General features: G+C 39.4%; 3 protein-coding genes across 6 annotated transcripts; 1 reads left to right on the plus strand and 2 right to left on the minus strand.

Moving 5' to 3' along the window:
- Window positions 1-23: 23 nt before the first annotated feature.
- Window positions 24-3,401, minus strand: CPT2 (Carnitine palmitoyltransferase 2). Of its 3 annotated transcripts, none has more exons than XM_067356202.1 (7): window positions 3,348-3,401; window positions 2,833-2,873; window positions 2,060-2,621; window positions 1,420-1,953; window positions 829-1,318; window positions 556-748; window positions 24-452 (listed from the first exon to the last, which is right to left on the minus strand). In XM_067356202.1, exons 1-7 carry the CDS (start codon window positions 3,384-3,386, stop codon window positions 326-328), a joined length of 1,986 nt encoding a protein of 661 aa, XP_067212303.1. In that variant the 5' UTR covers window positions 3,387-3,401; the 3' UTR covers window positions 24-325. The 3 variants fall into 3 exon arrangements, with proteins under 3 accessions (XP_067212303.1, XP_012229216.2, XP_067212304.1); XM_012373793.2 differs by lacking the exon at window positions 3,348-3,401 and adding an exon at window positions 2,996-3,341; XM_067356203.1 differs by lacking the exons at window positions 2,833-2,873; window positions 3,348-3,401 and adding an exon at window positions 2,996-3,341.
- Window positions 3,402-3,501: 100 nt separating this feature from the next.
- Synj (synaptojanin) lies at window positions 3,502-10,657 on the plus strand. Of its 2 annotated transcripts, XM_012373789.2 has the most exons (8): window positions 3,503-3,782; window positions 4,234-4,588; window positions 4,742-4,906; window positions 5,164-6,218; window positions 6,337-6,908; window positions 7,063-7,237; window positions 7,318-8,371; window positions 9,646-10,657. In XM_012373789.2, exons 1-7 carry the CDS (start codon window positions 3,656-3,658, stop codon window positions 8,337-8,339), a joined length of 3,471 nt encoding a protein of 1,156 aa, XP_012229212.1. In that variant the 5' UTR covers window positions 3,503-3,655; the 3' UTR covers window positions 8,340-8,371; window positions 9,646-10,657. The 2 variants fall into 2 exon arrangements, with proteins under 2 accessions (XP_012229214.1, XP_012229212.1); XM_012373791.2 differs by having other exon boundaries at window positions 3,502-3,782; window positions 7,330-10,657.
- Galphai (G protein alpha i subunit) lies at window positions 9,938-15,358 on the minus strand. Its single transcript, XM_012373794.2, has 4 exons — window positions 14,677-15,358; window positions 12,874-13,058; window positions 12,263-12,549; window positions 9,938-11,931 (listed from the first exon to the last, which is right to left on the minus strand). Exons 1-4 carry the CDS (start codon window positions 14,795-14,797, stop codon window positions 11,454-11,456), a joined length of 1,071 nt encoding a protein of 356 aa, XP_012229217.1. The 5' UTR covers window positions 14,798-15,358; the 3' UTR covers window positions 9,938-11,453.
- Between the last annotated feature and the right edge of the window lie 1,053 nt (window positions 15,359-16,411).

The raw sequence follows: 16,411 nt of genomic DNA on the forward strand, positions 1-16,411 counted from the left end.
TTATAAAAATTATCAATCACACATTTTAAAATTGTGAAAAATATTTATTCAACAATTGTATAAATACCTCTGATTATCAGAGATAGATGTTTATTGCTATTGCTATTATATAATTTCAGAAAAGGATGGTAACATATATCTATCTCTGATATCAATAACATGATTATAAAAGTTCTTGTATATATATATATATGCGATAACACTATACAATAATTATATACCAGTTGTATAATGATCAATGATTTTGGTGAAATAATAATTAATAATCAATAATTATTGATTATAATCAATCTAGGCAAAAATATACGAAAATTAAAACCCAATATTATGCATGTAACACATCATGGATATTCTTGAACGCATGTTCTAATGTTTGTACATATTTGCTGGCATTACGAACACCTTCGTAACTTGTCACTACAACACCCAAACGTTTATCTTGGATCATATATCTAAAAAATAATTATTAATTATTAAATAATATTAATTTTGTTTAAGCCGTAATTTATAGAATGTAGCAACATATTAACAATTATATTTTCAAAAATAGCTCACCCTATTCCATAACCATCAGGTACCACTGGTCCAAATCCACCGGCCATTACAACTGGACTCGATAAAGTGGATGTGGATAGTATATTATAATTTAAAGCATCATATGCCGGATCTTGAAAAATGGCTGGCTTAACAGAATCTGACTTCTCTGCATATCTTTTCAGAGCAAACAAATGTCTGTCAAATCCTTGGCCTGTAAAATAAAACAGTTTCGTCAAACAACTTAATTTCTTGCTGAATTCTCGAAATTTTCTCGACAATTAAACTAATTACCCATTACAGCTTCTTTCGTAAGTACATTGTGAGCGTTACTACATTCCAATATCATTCTTTTCAACTCTGACTTAGAAAGCTCGATTTGCTTCTGTGTGATAGCAGCGCAGATTGCTTTAGTTTCTAATGTACAAGGTCTGATAGTTTCTGTTCTTCCATGTTTATATGCAGCTGTGCTGCAAGATTCATAAGTTGGTACCAATCTGCCTTCTAAAGTGTACAAAGCCAATTGGAATGCCAGCTGCATCACTGCATCTGGACTTACCCTGAGCTTCTTACACTGTTCTTTACCAAATTCTTCATAAATTATATGATCAACGCATAATCGATTGATCCATCCTTGATACTTTGCTTTCTGCTGATTTATAATACTTTCGCTTTTTGCATCTATAGAAAATTGTAGTCTCTCAATATTTGTACTTTCTTTGGAAAGTTCATCCACTTCATTAGGATGAAATCTAGGTTTTTCTGATATGTCGCTTTTCACATCCTAAAAAATAACACAATTTTTTATATTTTTTACAATTCTTAAAAGTTTACAAGTTGTATTAACAATATGTGTTTGAAGTTAAAATATAGTGGATTACTCACTTGGAAATATCTAAGCACTGCAACACCATCACCCCACGAATGCTCAAAATTGATTCCACCGTAGCCATCCTTAGAAACGATAAGAGAAAATGATTTGTCAAACCATCGATTGGTACCGTCGGTATGTAGGTACGTTCTAATTAATTTGTTATAATCGGTGCCAATAACTTCATCATCTAAGATCATTGCAAATATAGCTGAATCAATTTTCTTGAGAATTTCTTGATTTCCCGTTTCAATTAAATGTGACCGAGTTTGCGCCCATTCGTCTCTTTCTGAAGTTGTAAGGACGCCTACAGGATGTTTATTTGGTGGCCTATCATCTTCTAAAATGGCCTTTAAACTTGCAGCTATCTCTTTAGGACTACGAATACAATCGTTTGCATCCAAAACATCAAAAGTGTAAAAATGACCTTTCCTCAGTACAAGTAAATGCTTTGCTGAAGGCTCGTGAAAAATCCTGTCTTTCCCTATTTCTGGTATCCTAGTAGTATTGAATAGATTCTTGTACTGAGACATGTCTAATGGAAAAGCCTGTAATAAAAAAATTGTTCTTATACATAAAGTTTTTACAAATTATTATCTCTTTCAATCACATAATTTTGATATATTATATATAGACAAAATTTGTAATTCTTACCTTAAATAAATAAGCACCATACCAGCTAAAGCGAGGTGGAATCAGTCTTGTAACATTCCGAAATAATTGAGTATCTGATTTTTCAGGTTTCATATGAAATACTTCCGGCTCTAGAATATTATTTTTAAGAGACTTCAAAAATCTCAACGATGACACAACAAGATTAGTTGCTTTTACCAATTGTGCATCATACTTTAAATCAGATTCCGGTACAAAAACTAAGAAAGGATTATAATTGATTGGCAAAGGTTTGCGATCTCGTAAATACATATCAAACCATGGTTCGGTAATGTAACTAGTATGTGGATTTTCAGCATTGTTTTGTAGTAGCTGCTTCTGCAAACTTTGTCCTTCGTTGGCAAGAAATCTCGAAATACAGGATGATGTGTGCTTTAATTCTTCATCATTCAATAAAGGCTTCTGGGCATTTAAATATCTCTGACATGTATCTTCAAGCTTTGGTATTGGTAATCTTGGTAAAGACGCTTGAAAATGCAATGTTGGGACTTTACTCATTTGTATATATTGACATTCAGGAGTATCGTACCAAGCCATAGTACTCCTGAAACAAAAGTATATATTATTGTTCTATAATTTTAAACCACTATATTTAAAATTCTTATTTTACATTACTTATTATTATTCATGTATTATTCATGACTATCATGACATTGTAGTTAATTTCTCAGCTATAATAATGTAAGTATTCAAAGTGTAAAATAAAAAATACATAACTGTTAATAATTAGTAGTGCAAAAACAAAACACAAATACCTAGGTAATTGCTGTGTTAGTATCACTCCTCCAGGGCTTACCTGTAATATAATAAACATAACAAAGAAAGGAAGAAAAACACAAACATACGTGTCATTTCAAAAATTAAATATCGAACATATGTCGTACAATACGCATGTGTAACGTGTTAAAAATAGTTTACCATAATTTTTCGGAATCCATTTTTTATTAACATAAACATTTTACAGTTCAATATCAGTTATTTTCGAAGGTACAATGTAAAGTGTACAAAAATTATGGAAATCAGCAATGTCAATTGGGAGCAAATGTCACGCACAGTGTTTTCAGAGATGACCAAGCAACACCGAGCGATCAACACTTCCAGTACCATTCGTCTTTACCGTACGTACCTGCGTACTTTTACGTAGTACGATTCAACGATAAGTCAGACTTCTTATTTTAAATAAAAAAAATGTGTTATTAAATAAAGATATTTAAATAGCGTCGCTTTGCAACGCGCTCCCGTTAGGATAGCATCTGCTGTTCTTGCTTACTTGTGAATCGGCATTAACATTTCCTAATGGCGTAAACATGAACTTTCCCAGGTACGCAATCTTCCGTAAAGCTGACAATCTTCAATGGTATATTGTTAATGATTGCGACAGTGGCGACAGTGGACAGTGGCGGAGGCTCTCAGTTTTCAATCGCCGCCAGCCACGGTGAAGACGTCAAGTGAGTACTGGATAGTCTCACCGCCGCGATCACAACGCGGCGTATGACGGACGGAACTGTCACGCTCTCTTAAAACATCGTCGTCGCCGAATCGTTGCCGCGCACAGCGGAGGAAAACAATCTCGCAACAATGGCGATGGGCAAGGCCTTTCGCGTTTACGAGAAGCTAGACTCGCCTAAACCGCACTCGGTCATACTCGAGCAGCGGAACCGTAAGGAGACGCTACTCTTCGAATCGCAGGCAGTTGCCGTTCTTTGTAAGTACCGGATTGAGACAATTCGCTCACGTCGACGAAGTTATTTCTACCGATTTCATCCGCACTCTTATACTTTCGTTACGTTTGAAATAAAACAGGTGTATATTTATGTTTACGAGAGAAAGAGAGAGAGAGATAAAAATGAGGTGTAGAAAGTGCAATTCAAAGTAACAGGCATTGTGACAGCTTTGAGCGATTTCGGAATGTAAAGTGGAGTTTAGTCTTTGTTTTTTATCTTAAAGATAAACACATCTTAACTCTGTACAGTTGTACAGCTTTATGTCATTTCTGTTTTACGTTTTCTTTTCCAAGTGTATAAAACAAACAAAAAAATGATCATTTTTTGTTTTTATCTTCAACAATTTCTTTCTATGAATTATTATAATTGTAGGCAATAGAAATATTTATGAAAGTATAGTTAAAAATCAAAGATTCTTTCTTGATTTATTAGCTCCTGAGGAGCACGAATTTTTGAAGCCAAAGTATACAAAATTGCTGGATGCATATGGATGCCTGGGTGTCCTGCAATTGAATGCAGGAGAAAACACATTATTATACCTTGTCCTGGTTACTGGATGTTTCTCCGTGGGAAAGATTGGAGAATCTGAGGTCTTCCGAATAACACAAACCAGCTGTGTGCCTCTGTTCTATAGCCAGGCGACAGAAGATCGTGTGTCCGAAGTCAGAAAAGTCTTAAATTCTGGAACATTTTACTTTTCCTGGTCTTCTGGCCAAGAGTCACTTGATATTACTTTAAGCGCTCAAAGAAGATGCAAGTCAACGATTACAGATAATAGGTTCTTCTGGTCAGTACAACATAATTTCATTGTAAAATCTTTATAATGCAGTTTTTGCAATATAAATTTTTTTTAATTAAAAAAAATAACTAAATTTTATAACATAATTGCACAAGATGGAGTTAAAAGATGGAGATCTAATCTTATGAATTATTTTTACAGGAATCGAATGTTGCATATTCATCTGTTAAGATATGGAGTAGACACGACTCAGTGGTTGTTAAAAGCAATGTGTGGTAGTGTAGAAATTAGGACCGTCTATGTTGGACATAGACAAGCTCGAGCGGTGCTTATGTCTCGATTGAGTTGTGAACGTGCTGGTACTAGGTGAGAATACTTTTCTCTATTTGATAAAAAAAAAAAATACACTTATCTGCATGTTTGTCTGCAAAAATATCTATATTTGATAAAAGTGTATCTATATTTGATAAGAGGAAAGTGTCACGCGAGATAAACATATGGCTAATGTACATATAATCTCACTTACATTCCGATTGATATAAACTCTCTGTTAGAATATAAAATGACTGATTAAAAATGACATCATCCATTTCTACTGAAATTGCATGAAATAATTTTTCTAGATTTAACGTTAGAGGAACCAACGATGATGGACACGTGGCGAATTTCGTGGAGACAGAACAGGTGATCTACATAGACAACGAAGTGACATCTTATGTTCAAACGAGGGGCTCGGTGCCGCTGTTTTGGGAGCAGCCTGGTGTACAAGTTGGGTCTCATAAAGTGAAAATCTCACGTGGGTTCGAGACCTCCGCTCCCGCTTTCGACAGGCACTTAGAGATAATTAAGCAGCGGTATGGCCAGCAAGTGATTGTCAATCTTCTTGGCTCTAGCCTGATCGGCAGCAAAGAAGGGGAAGCTATGCTGAGTCAATTGTTTCAAACGCATCACAGTATGTCGGAGCATAAGGACGTACCCCATGTTTTATTCGATTATCACCAGGAATGTCGCGGTGGAAACATGAAGAATCTGTTGAAACTGAAGGCGAAGGTTGAAAAGTACTTGGAGTCGTTCTCGTTGTTCTACGCGGCTGGCAATACCGTGATCCTCGAACAAACCGGCACCATCAGGACGAACTGTCTGGATTGCTTGGACAGAACCAACTGCGTGCAAACGTTCTTCGCACTCGAGATGCTGGCTAAGCAGATGGGTTTGCTGAAGCTGATGGAGAAGCAGCAGATGGTCTCGAGATTCGAAGAAGTGTTTCGGCAAATGTGGATCAACAATGGCAACGAAGTTAGCAAGATATACGCGGGTACCGGCGCTATTCAAGGCAGCTCTAAGCTCATGGACGGCGCTAGATCAGCAGCTAGAACGATACAGAATAATTTATTGGACTCCAACAAGCAGGAGGCGATCGATATCCTATTATTAGGTTCAACATTGAATACAGAATTGGCTGACAGAGCGCGTTTGTTGCTGCCCTCCAACATGCTGCACGCTGCGCCAAATCTTTTGCGGGAGATATGCAAGCGCTATAACGAATACGTGGGTACGATGAATCTTCGGGTCAGCGTTGGTACTTACAACGTTAACGGAGGGAAGCATTTTAGAAGTGTAGTTTATAAGGATGTGTCTCTCTCCGACTGGTTGTTCGACGGACCAAGCAGATCTTCGTGTAAGTATCGTCTTGTTAAAAACTTTGTTTATAACTTTGGGTTACGCAAAACGGCACATTTTCAATAAATCTGTAAGCAGATATTTTTTTAACCAAGTTTTGTAACTTCTCTTTTCAGCCTTAGTATCCTTACAGCATGACAATACTCCTGTGGATATATTCGCGATAGGATTCGAGGAGATTGTCGACTTAAACGCCAGCAATATCATGGCCGCGAGTTCGGACAACGCAAAGGCTTGGGCCGAAGAGCTGCAGAAGGTGTTGTCCAAGGATACTGAGTACGTTCTCGTGACGTATCAGCAACTCGTCGGTGTCTGTCTGTATTTGTTTATACGACCGGAGCACGCGCCGTATCTGCGAGACGTTGCTGTGGACTGCGTGAAAACGGGACTGGGCGGTGCCACGGGGAACAAAGGCGCCGCGGCGATCAGATGCGTCCTGTATTCCACGTCCTTCTGTTTCGTGTGCGCGCATTTCGCCGCCGGCCAATCGCAGGTGAATGAGCGCAACGCCGACTACGCCGAGATCACGAGAAAGATAACGTTTCCCATGGGCAGAACCCTGAACACGCACGATTATGTATTCTGGTGCGGTGACTTCAACTACAGAGTCGACATGGACAAAGACGAGATGAAGGAACTAATCAGGCAGAACGAGTGGGATCAGATCCTGTCATACGATCAATTGAGGGTATTGCATCAAATCAGATTGATAAAAGATTCGCTTGTATTTTTTCCCAATAATTATCTAGAAAAAAGAACGAATTTTTTAAATCAATTTATATAATATAAGATTTAATTTTTTTGAAATGATAGAATACTTGACAAGCTTTCTCCATTTTAAGGTTCAACAAGAGCAGGGCAATGTCTTCAAGAACTTCTTGGAAGGACCCATCACTTTCGCCCCTACATACAAGTACGATCTGTTTTCGGATGATTACGACACTAGCGAGAAATGCCGTCAACCCGCGTGGACGGATAGAGTCTTGTGGAAGCGCAGGAAGCAAGTACCCGATATCGGTTAGTCTTGTTTTCCATCGTACAAGCATCTTGGTTACGTCTAGCAGATACATTTGTATTTATCAATCACTATATTTTAGACTCGCCTACAGATTGGAATCCGGGAAAGCTCGTTTATTATGGCAGGGCCGAATTGAAGCAGAGCGATCATCGGCCGGTGATCGCGACGATCGACATAGATGTGCACTGCGTCGATCCCGAGAAACGCGAGCGAGTGTTCAAGGAGGTGATACAAGACTTGGGACCGCCCGACGGCACGATAATAGTCAAGGCGGTGGAGGAGATCGAAGACATGGACAGCGTGTTCGACAACAATCTCATGTTCGCCCTGATACAGGACTTGTCTCACATAGGCGAGGCGATCTTGGTCCGTTACGTCGGCGAGACCATCTGGGTGACGTTCAGAGACGGCCAGTGCGCTTTAGCCGCGGCAAAGAAGGGCATGACGCAGGTGTGCGGTCAGACGTTGAAGCTGTCGCTTAAGTCGCCCGATTGGGTGCAGCTGATCGAGAAGGAGATCGAGATCTGCAGCAACACCACGGTCGCGCAGTTCACGGCGAACTCGCCGTTGAGAAGCCCCATGCAACGATTGGAGCAACTGGAGATCGCCGCCGAGCCATCGTCTCCCAGCAGGAACAGTCCGAACGGCGTGGCGCCTCCGAGACCGGCGCCACCGGGTCGACCGGCACCACCGAAGAGTCCCGCTCACGAACGAAAGCAGGGTCCACGAGCGGGTGTGTTCAGCGTTGTCCCCAATCAATTTACGCCCTCGCCGACGCAGCCTACGGCCACGGACAAGGCGGAGGATAATCAGCAGGATGAGAGATTGTCGCCCGACTCGGCCATCTACGAGGAGATACTGGACGGACCGCCCAGCTATCCCGTACCGAATCGACCGCCGCCGCCGTTACCACGTATGGATGGTCCTCAGGAACCGTTGAGCAGACCCCCGCCCAGCTCGGTGCCACCCCCGTTGCCGCACCGGCAAGCCCCGCCGCCCCCGCAGCATCCACCGCCAAGTCTACCTCCGCCAAATGCCCCACCGCCCGTGCCAGCGAGAACCACCGGCGGACCGCCGATCCCGGCCAGAAATCCTCAATAAAAACGGGACGCGAGATAGATATCCTTGACCAGGTACAGCTAGCATTCTTCTACGTGTGATTATTTATGAAATTAATCAACGGGACGACCGTAGTCGACGAGTCCTAGCTTCCAAACTGAGTTCCAGATTCACGTAGCGTAAGTAGAAACCCTGAATTTGTTCTGTGATCGCTTCAAGAATGGCACTTTCATCAAGTTGAAAATAATTATAAATCATTTTCGATTTCTAACCACAAGCATAATCGATCGTAGATTTATACCCATCATTGGAGTTCACCGGGTCTGTTTCGCATTTTCTTGTTGGTAGCAATATACATGTTTTAACGTCTGTTGATTAACTCCAGCGGTGTTACGAGGTCTTCGCTCCGAATGTTCAAATGGTGCGGCAAGCGCCTACTGTTTCGAAGATTCAAACGATTTATAATTGTTGACATGACACAAAGATTTAATATGTATATTCGAAGGTCGTTGAAAGCGTTGTAAAATTGGATATATCACGAACAAGTTTTAGCAATCATCAGAGTTTAAATGGCGAGATACTTGCGTGTTATTGTCACTGCTTGTATTGTATACTAATAATTTAAGATGTAATTCTCGATGTTAGAGTAACCGCTTCGAAGGTTTAGAAGTCTTCACAGTATCTTGGTAGTGTACCAAAAAATGTAATTATAAGACACCAAGAAGCGAACTTAATTTTACAATTAATTGTATGTAACGCGACGAATGGAAAAAGGATAGGCTCAAACACAGCAGTATTTTTATGAGTGTAAGGTATTCCTTGTAATCGTGTCCACCCGAATTCCCCCCCTCTTTTGGGTTCGATTGTTTTAAAGGCGGCTAATTAAGACCATCCTACGTGCGATTGCACGTTTGTTTATCCTCTTCTGATTTTAAAGTTCCTACATTTTGCATTCCATCAAAATCTTTCAAGCGTCCGTCCCAATGGGGTCCAACGCCCACTTATATTTCTTAAGTTCTCCCGATTTTATTCTATTATGTACGCGCGATACGTAAAACGATTTTGACTGCTACGTAATTCACGCATGGATAACGAATATGAGAGAGTGCGAATTAAACAGCAAGCAAAATCATTGCTAAAAGTATTATAACTCGAATCATCAGAGGCACAATGGACAATGTCTGGGTGCCGCGGGCGGCGCTTCGAAAGAGGAACGCCCCCCCCCCCCCCGTTACGTTATAATAATAATAATTATAACTCGAAAGAAAGTACGTGGCAGTCAGAACGCTAATTACTATAAATTGTATATATTCCTCTTTAATCGATCTTTAATTTTCATCATTTCCAGCTGAGTTATGTCAAGCAACAGTGGCTCTAATTCTGGAAAAGTGGACGTATACATACACGTGAATTAGTGTAATAAAAGAGTGAATATCAATGTAAAAGATAATCGTTTCCAATACACACACAATACAGGTTTTGTCCTGCACCTCAACAACACGCATTTCTTCACGCTTACATGCATAGTTGATGCGTCTTGTTAAATCAATATCTGTGCAAGATGTAACATTGGACGTGTATATATGTATCGAGTGATCTAATAAAGAGAGATCGGACGGGAACAAAGAAAGCGTCGGCCCTTAAAAAAAGATTTCATTTATTGATCTAAGCTGTATAAAGAGATTTGATTTTGTCTTGTCTTGTACTAATGTTAACATCATTAGGTCATTACATCTGGTTTGGCAGATCGAGGAGTGAGCATGGCGCCCTTGATTTTATTTTATCATCTAATAATACGTGTGTGTGTATATAGATATATAAAAAAAGCTTGTATAAAAATTTTTTTTCTCAAATTTAATCTGCATTATATATCGTAAAAGAGAAACATAGAGAATTGTGTCGAGACACTGAATTTGTCCATTGTAACGCGAGTAAATATGATGAGCAGAAACGTAGAAATGCATTTCCACGTATTATATAATCGCTTTTAGTGTAATAAATTATATACAAAGAGAAATATCACTAAATTAATAACTATCTAGTTCTCGATTAGCATAATTAAATACATTTAGCAAAAACAAAGTAACGTTTATCAGCTCTTCTTAATCGGGAGTAGATGTACAATATAGTTTATATATTTATAACGTTATCACTTCGACATTTTTGTTCTGTTTTTTTTTGTTTTGTTCCGTATACTGTGTCGAAGTAAGCTCGTATTGCTTTCGTCACATGCTTCTCGAACAAATATGTGACTGTTTAATTTATTGGTTTTATATATTTGGTGATGAGAAATGAAAAGTATTCTCAAAAAATTAACGAATAAAATATTTGGGAGTCAGATATCAAAACCAAATGTTTCACATTGTCACCAAAAATATTCTTTTGCGTACTGTTTAAAACGTATAGTAATTATTTTAGTTGGAGAATACAATCACATCTTTAGTAAGCTCATATTGCTTTCGTCTCTTAGAAAAATTATTAATATAATATTGTGAAGTAAAATGCAAATATTGTCATGAATCAAAATCTAGATTTTGAAGATTCTAAAAGATTTTGATTCATGACAATATTTGCATTTACCCCACAAGATTAATAGTAATTTTTCTAAGAGACGAAAGCAATATAAGCTTACTAAAGACATGATTATTTGATCAGATCGATACACGATTTTAATTCTCCAACTAAAATAATTACTATACGTTTTAAACAGTACGCAAAAGAACATTCTTCGACGACAATGTGAAGCATTTGATTTTGATATCTGACTCTCAAGTATTTTGTTCGTAATTTTTTGAGAATACTTTTCATTGTGTTATCGCCAAATATATAAATATATAAAATAATAAATTAAACAGTCACATATTTGTTCGAGAAGTTTCAACGAATTTGCAAAGAATATTTCACAAAAAGACAGTTTGTTAAAAACTGTAAAATATCAAATAAAAAATTACGCAGTATCGTAATAATCGTATTTTCAAGAGACTAATGTATGAGTAAAATCGACGCGTAATTAATATGCATTCGTGTACAGAGACGCGACACGCCACTTAGAACCTTTCATCAGTCTCTTTGTCATTCTTCTGTGATCTTGTAACGAGTCGTTAACACGTTGTAATTTTTTCTTTCCGACAAGTTACTGACCGAGTATTGGAATGTTTAACTCAGTAACCCGCAATTACTCAAGTTGTTCTTGATTATTACATCGGTCACGGCGTCGAACACAAACTGTATGTTTGACGTATCCGTAGCGCACGTGAAGTGCGTGTAGATTTGCTTCTGATCCTTCTTCTTGTTCAGATTTTCAAACTTCATTTGGATGTAGGAAGCGCACTCCTCGTAGGTATTGGCACCCTTGTACTCCGGGAAGCAAATACTGAGCGGGCTCCTGGTGATCTTTTCTTCAAACAGATCTTTCTTGTTTAGAAACAATATGATCGATGTATCGACGAACCATTTGCTATTGCAAATCGAGTCGAACAGCTTCATCGATTCTATCATTCGGTTCATCTCCTCGTCCTCCGCTAGCACTAGATCGTAGCCGCTAAGAGCGACGCAGAAGATGATCGCGGTCACGCCCTCGAAACAATGTATCCATTTCTTTCTTTCGGATCGTTGCCCGCCGACGTCAAACATTCTGCAAAAAGGAAATAACATTTATATTGCAATATAAATTTTAAATTCTATATTTTTTAATCAATGATAAAAATTTATATCATTATTTTATATATCACTCTAAATAAAAAAAATTATGTACATGACGAAAAAGTATGAACGTTTGTTTTAAAAAATTTACTTAACGCGCTCTTTTTTAAAGCATTAAAATGTAACATTTTTAATAAAAAAATTCTCAACACACATTTCAAAATAATTGAACAATGCTGTCATTTAGCAACGCTGGCTAGATTAAAGATTAAAAAATTAAGCATTAAATATCCTTGTGAAAATGTAGTGTGCAGCAAACGTACTTGAAATGTAGACCCTTGAAAGAGAAATGTGTTTCCACGATTCCGGTGGTTTTAACGCGCGTTCGCAGAACATCCTGTTGCGTCGGGATGTAATTGTGTTGCGCTATGCGGTCAAGTGCATTAAGATAGTACGCTGCCGAGTCGTTGAGCTGGTATTCCCTGCTACGCGTGAAACAGAGCTGCACTCCCGCGTCCTGCCATAATCGCTTCATTAATAGCACTAGTTCCCCGGTTAGCTCGCCCTCCTCCGCCGCCGACGCTAGGGTGAAAAATTGTCGCGCCATATCCTACAACGCAAACACAAGGCCGATTATCTAATGCTAGTAGGGCACGAGGAAGTGAAATTAGCGAAGCGTAATTGATAACAAGTAATGTTATTTTAAATCGACGTGAAAAGTTCGCAGATCTTCCTTTCCCAAATTGTGTCTCGTATAGAGTTACTGTGAATCGTTTTAAATGGAGCTCGTATGAGTCATTAAAAACGAATTGGAAAGCCGCTTCAAGTCACAGATAATTGTCGTAATTGATAAGGAATTTTTTCGGAGTTGAATAATATTTGTGTTTGACTTTATTCGATGAATACAACATGTTTTTGAAGGCGGAAAACTTACCGCTTTATTAGGGTCAGCAAAGTCGATTCTAAGATCCCCCATGGCTCTGATTATCGTCATTAGGCTTTGTATCGTATTGCTGTATACCACCGGTTTGTATTGTTCGCATTCTTCTTTATTATAGCCGGTCTCATGAATAATTTTCATTTGCTTCACTATCGTGGATTTGCCGGATTCTCCAGCACCTTAAATTTCAATGCACATGTATATGTATATTGCATGTCAAATAATCACTGTAAATAATGTAAGCAAGTTCATCGAAAAATATTTGCAAGCCTTCATTCGCATAATGATTAAAATTACCGTCACGTATTGTTAACGTTACATATTCATTTGACGCACGACTCGCAGCTATTTTCGAATCAATGTAAATCTATGTAAACACAGAACAATACGCTCGTTTGAGACTTTGCTGGATAACAAATGAATCCAATTAGTCGATTAATCATTGATATTTTCGCTGTCGAGTTTCGTTCGATTGATTCGACTTCCGCCAATCATTGCGAAGGCGAGTACTCGTCGAGGAAGAACAATATATTTTTCCCTAAGCGAGACACGATGATAATTCGCGTGATCTCGGAGAGACGTAATCTCATGATTCATGTGCGGCTGATGATTCAAGTTTCTTGTAACACCGCGTTTTTTACAAACTCGTTTGCTAGTCAAAACTCTTCGTTAAAAATTTGAAAGATTTTCACATTTATATCGACAATCGTGCGTTTAAATTTGTTAATTACTTTCACGGATGCGTGGTTGGCCGCGATAATTGAAAATATTAAACGGTAATTTCAATTTTTCCGAAAGACTCGTTCGCGGAAAACTGGATCGCAGTTCCGACAGAGCGATGAGAGCGGATCGCGATTAAAAGTATGGTGTACCGCAATTTCGCGTCCGCGAACGTACGGTCTGCCGTAGAAGGAACGTAGAACGTGACACACACACCGCGGGAAGCGCTCCCGCGAGAAAAGAGGCCACCCGAGTTCGCGCAATCGAAAGCACATCATCCGAAAGGCTGTATTATTGCGAGACATTAGGAAAGCACTCGAATTTACTCGGCTGCGTCAACATTAATCACACGATTAGCTAATTCTCTTTTCCTACGAGTGTGGGACTGCGAGCCAGGAAGAGGCGGAAAAAGTCAGAGTTCATATATTTTAATTAAAATGAAATACTTTCAAACTTGTACAAAGTATATAAGAGCTACAATAGCGAGCAGATCTACAATCGAAAGATCTCGCGAGATGATCCGTTATCGACATACAATGCGTTGTGGAAAATTTACATCAACAACAGACATATTGCGTCAAGCTTAATGAATTTTAGATAAAAGATTTACTGCAGGTAGTACCTGATGATAAACATGTGCTATTTTTTAAATATTTACAGTGCGTTACTTTTCGCGATGAAATAGTTACAATCGTCGCTCATTGGAGGAGAGAGCAAAATGGCAAAGCTGTGAGAACACTTGGAAAGCATAGCTGAAAGAAATAGACACACAATTCCACAGATCATAGATTACGCGGCGCCTTCGAAAACGTACGGACGAATGTGCGGTGTCCGATACACGACACGCATGATGCGAGACGAGGTGCGAAAAAAAGAGAGAAAGAGAGAAGTAGGCCTCGCCGTCGTCTCGCGAGGGATGCAAAATCGCCGTCGTCTCGCGCGGAGAATCGGACGTCGAAATCGGAAGATCGGCCGAGGAACCGATCGGTCGCGACGCGGCGTTCGTTCCCATCCGAATCTCGTCGCGCACGAATGCGGGATACGAGAGCACCCGAATACACGGGAAAGGGCATTTACCGAGCAACAGGAGCTTGACCTCACTGGCGGCGCGTTCGCCATCAGCGCGGAGATCCTTGTCGATCTTCTTCGACCGTTCAGCGGCCTCCTTCTCGCCGGTGGTGCTCACGGCGCAGCCCATCCCCGCGCCCTCGCCGGTGACAGTCCTCTCAGCACGTCGTGGTGACGGTAATGATGATAATGGTGACGATGATGATGATAATCGTCGTCGACCGATCCTTCACGCACACCGATCTAGCAGCACCATGAACGACGTATTTCACACCACCGTGCAGTTCAAGCAACCGCCGCCGTTAACCGCCGTAGCCGCCACCGCCTCCTGACACTTGTTGCACGGACGATGTCGTGTGGGAACCGCCCGCACGCGGTCGCGTTCGCATACACGTACACGAGCACCCGACAAATTCACTACTCACACATGAAACACACACAAGTGTGTACGCGCTTACGGACATTCACAAATGCTTCTCGGTCGCACACGCAGCTGCGCGGAAGCGTTCTCGCGGCGTCGCGTTCCCGGCGCGCCGGCGTTCACGAGTATCCGTACGAGGAAACACGTTCGACGAACGAAAACGTAAAGCTGGCGCGAGCAGGCGAGGCTTGAGGAAATCGGCGACTCGAGAGAATACGAGACTGGTCTCAGTTTCGATCGCAGATATCGGCGCGTAAATACTCCTACGAGCTTCGCTCTTTGCACACTAGTCGGACTCGAGTCAGAATCGAGTGATCGTCGCTGAAACGGACCGCGCCCGCAAGTCGCCGTTCGTTGCCGCACCGCGTCGCTTTGGCCGCACAACCAATCAAAACGAGCAACAACGCTCGTGATTAGTCAAGGCAGAAAACAAACGGTTATAAACGGTTTGAGTAATAATCGCCTGCGATTGGTTGCAGTCTTGTAGATCTAGAAGTGTGTTTTTTACATCAGATACATGATTGGTCCATTTCTTTATACATATGCATGCACTTATGCAAGTTGTGTAAATATACCCTAATGCGTAACGGAAATAAATGTGGATGGATGATCTATCTTTCATTTTGATCGATGACTGTGATAAGATTTGAATATTTTGAATGTAATTGCACGAAAAAATTTGAAGAAATCTTCTATATTTTGTGCAAATTGTTTTCGTTGTTAATTGTCTGTTCTTTAACTAATTTACGTGATTATTTTTTAAAATTTAATTAAAAATGTGAGGTTATGTTTTATTTTGAGTAAAAAAAAAAGTAAAATAATAGATAGAATAAACAAATGGAATAGGTTATGTTATTTGCAACTATATTTAAAGATGAACTTGTATTTAGTAAGTGCTAATCAAAATTAAGAGTAAAAAGTATAAATATTAAAATATAATAATAATATTTTTTTTTTCTTTTCTAGATTTTAGGAGCTCTTAAGAGGTCGGTATTTGTTTTATTATCATTAACAAAACTGGTCATTATTATGATCTAATGCTACATAAATGTAGGAAATAATAGGACGCAGATATTGTGCCAGTTCTGATCTAATTCGATTTAATTGTCGGAGCAGACGATCTATTTACAAGTTGTATCAATGACAGTAAATTAATTTCTTTCCGTTGTACAGGATACTTGATGGTTGAATTGAGGCTTCTTCTAAAAACATATTGAAACCTGTATTACATTTATTTCAAACTCGATGTTCCAATTCTTATCAATTAATCAGCGTTATGAAACGACAATTAAGACCACATTAACATTATTGAAAAAAAAATGA

The sequence above is a fragment of the Linepithema humile genome, chromosome 5 (assembly GCF_040581485.1).
Source record: "Linepithema humile isolate Giens D197 chromosome 5, Lhum_UNIL_v1.0, whole genome shotgun sequence".
NCBI lineage: Eukaryota > Metazoa > Arthropoda > Insecta > Hymenoptera > Formicidae > Linepithema > Linepithema humile.

Coding starts and splice junctions, on each gene's coding strand:
- CPT2 (XM_067356202.1), bottom strand. CDS start 3,386: ATGTTTACGCCATTAGGAAATGTTAATGCCGATTCACAA. Junction 1,954..2,059: donor ATGGTGCTTATTTATTTAAG/GTAAGAATTACA, acceptor TTTTTATTACAG/GCTTTTCCATTAGACATGTC. Junction 1,319..1,419: donor CAGTGCTTAGATATTTCCAA/GTGAGTAATCCA, acceptor GTTATTTTTTAG/GATGTGAAAAGCGACATATC.
- Synj (XM_012373789.2), top strand. CDS start 3,656: ATGGCGATGGGCAAGGCCTTTCGCGTTTACGAGAAGCTAGACTCGCCT. Junction 3,783..4,233: donor GCAGGCAGTTGCCGTTCTTT/GTAAGTACCGGA, acceptor TTGATTTATTAG/CTCCTGAGGAGCACGAATTT. Junction 4,907..5,163: donor TGTGAACGTGCTGGTACTAG/GTGAGAATACTT, acceptor TAATTTTTCTAG/ATTTAACGTTAGAGGAACCA.
- Galphai (XM_012373794.2), bottom strand. CDS start 14,797: ATGGGCTGCGCCGTGAGCACCACCGGCGAGAAGGAGGCCGCTGAACGG. Junction 12,550..12,873: donor TTGCTGACCCTAATAAAGCG/GTAAGTTTTCCG, acceptor TTTGCGTTGTAG/GATATGGCGCGACAATTTTT. Junction 11,932..12,262: donor TTCAAGGGTCTACATTTCAA/GTACGTTTGCTG, acceptor TCCTTTTTGCAG/AATGTTTGACGTCGGCGGGC.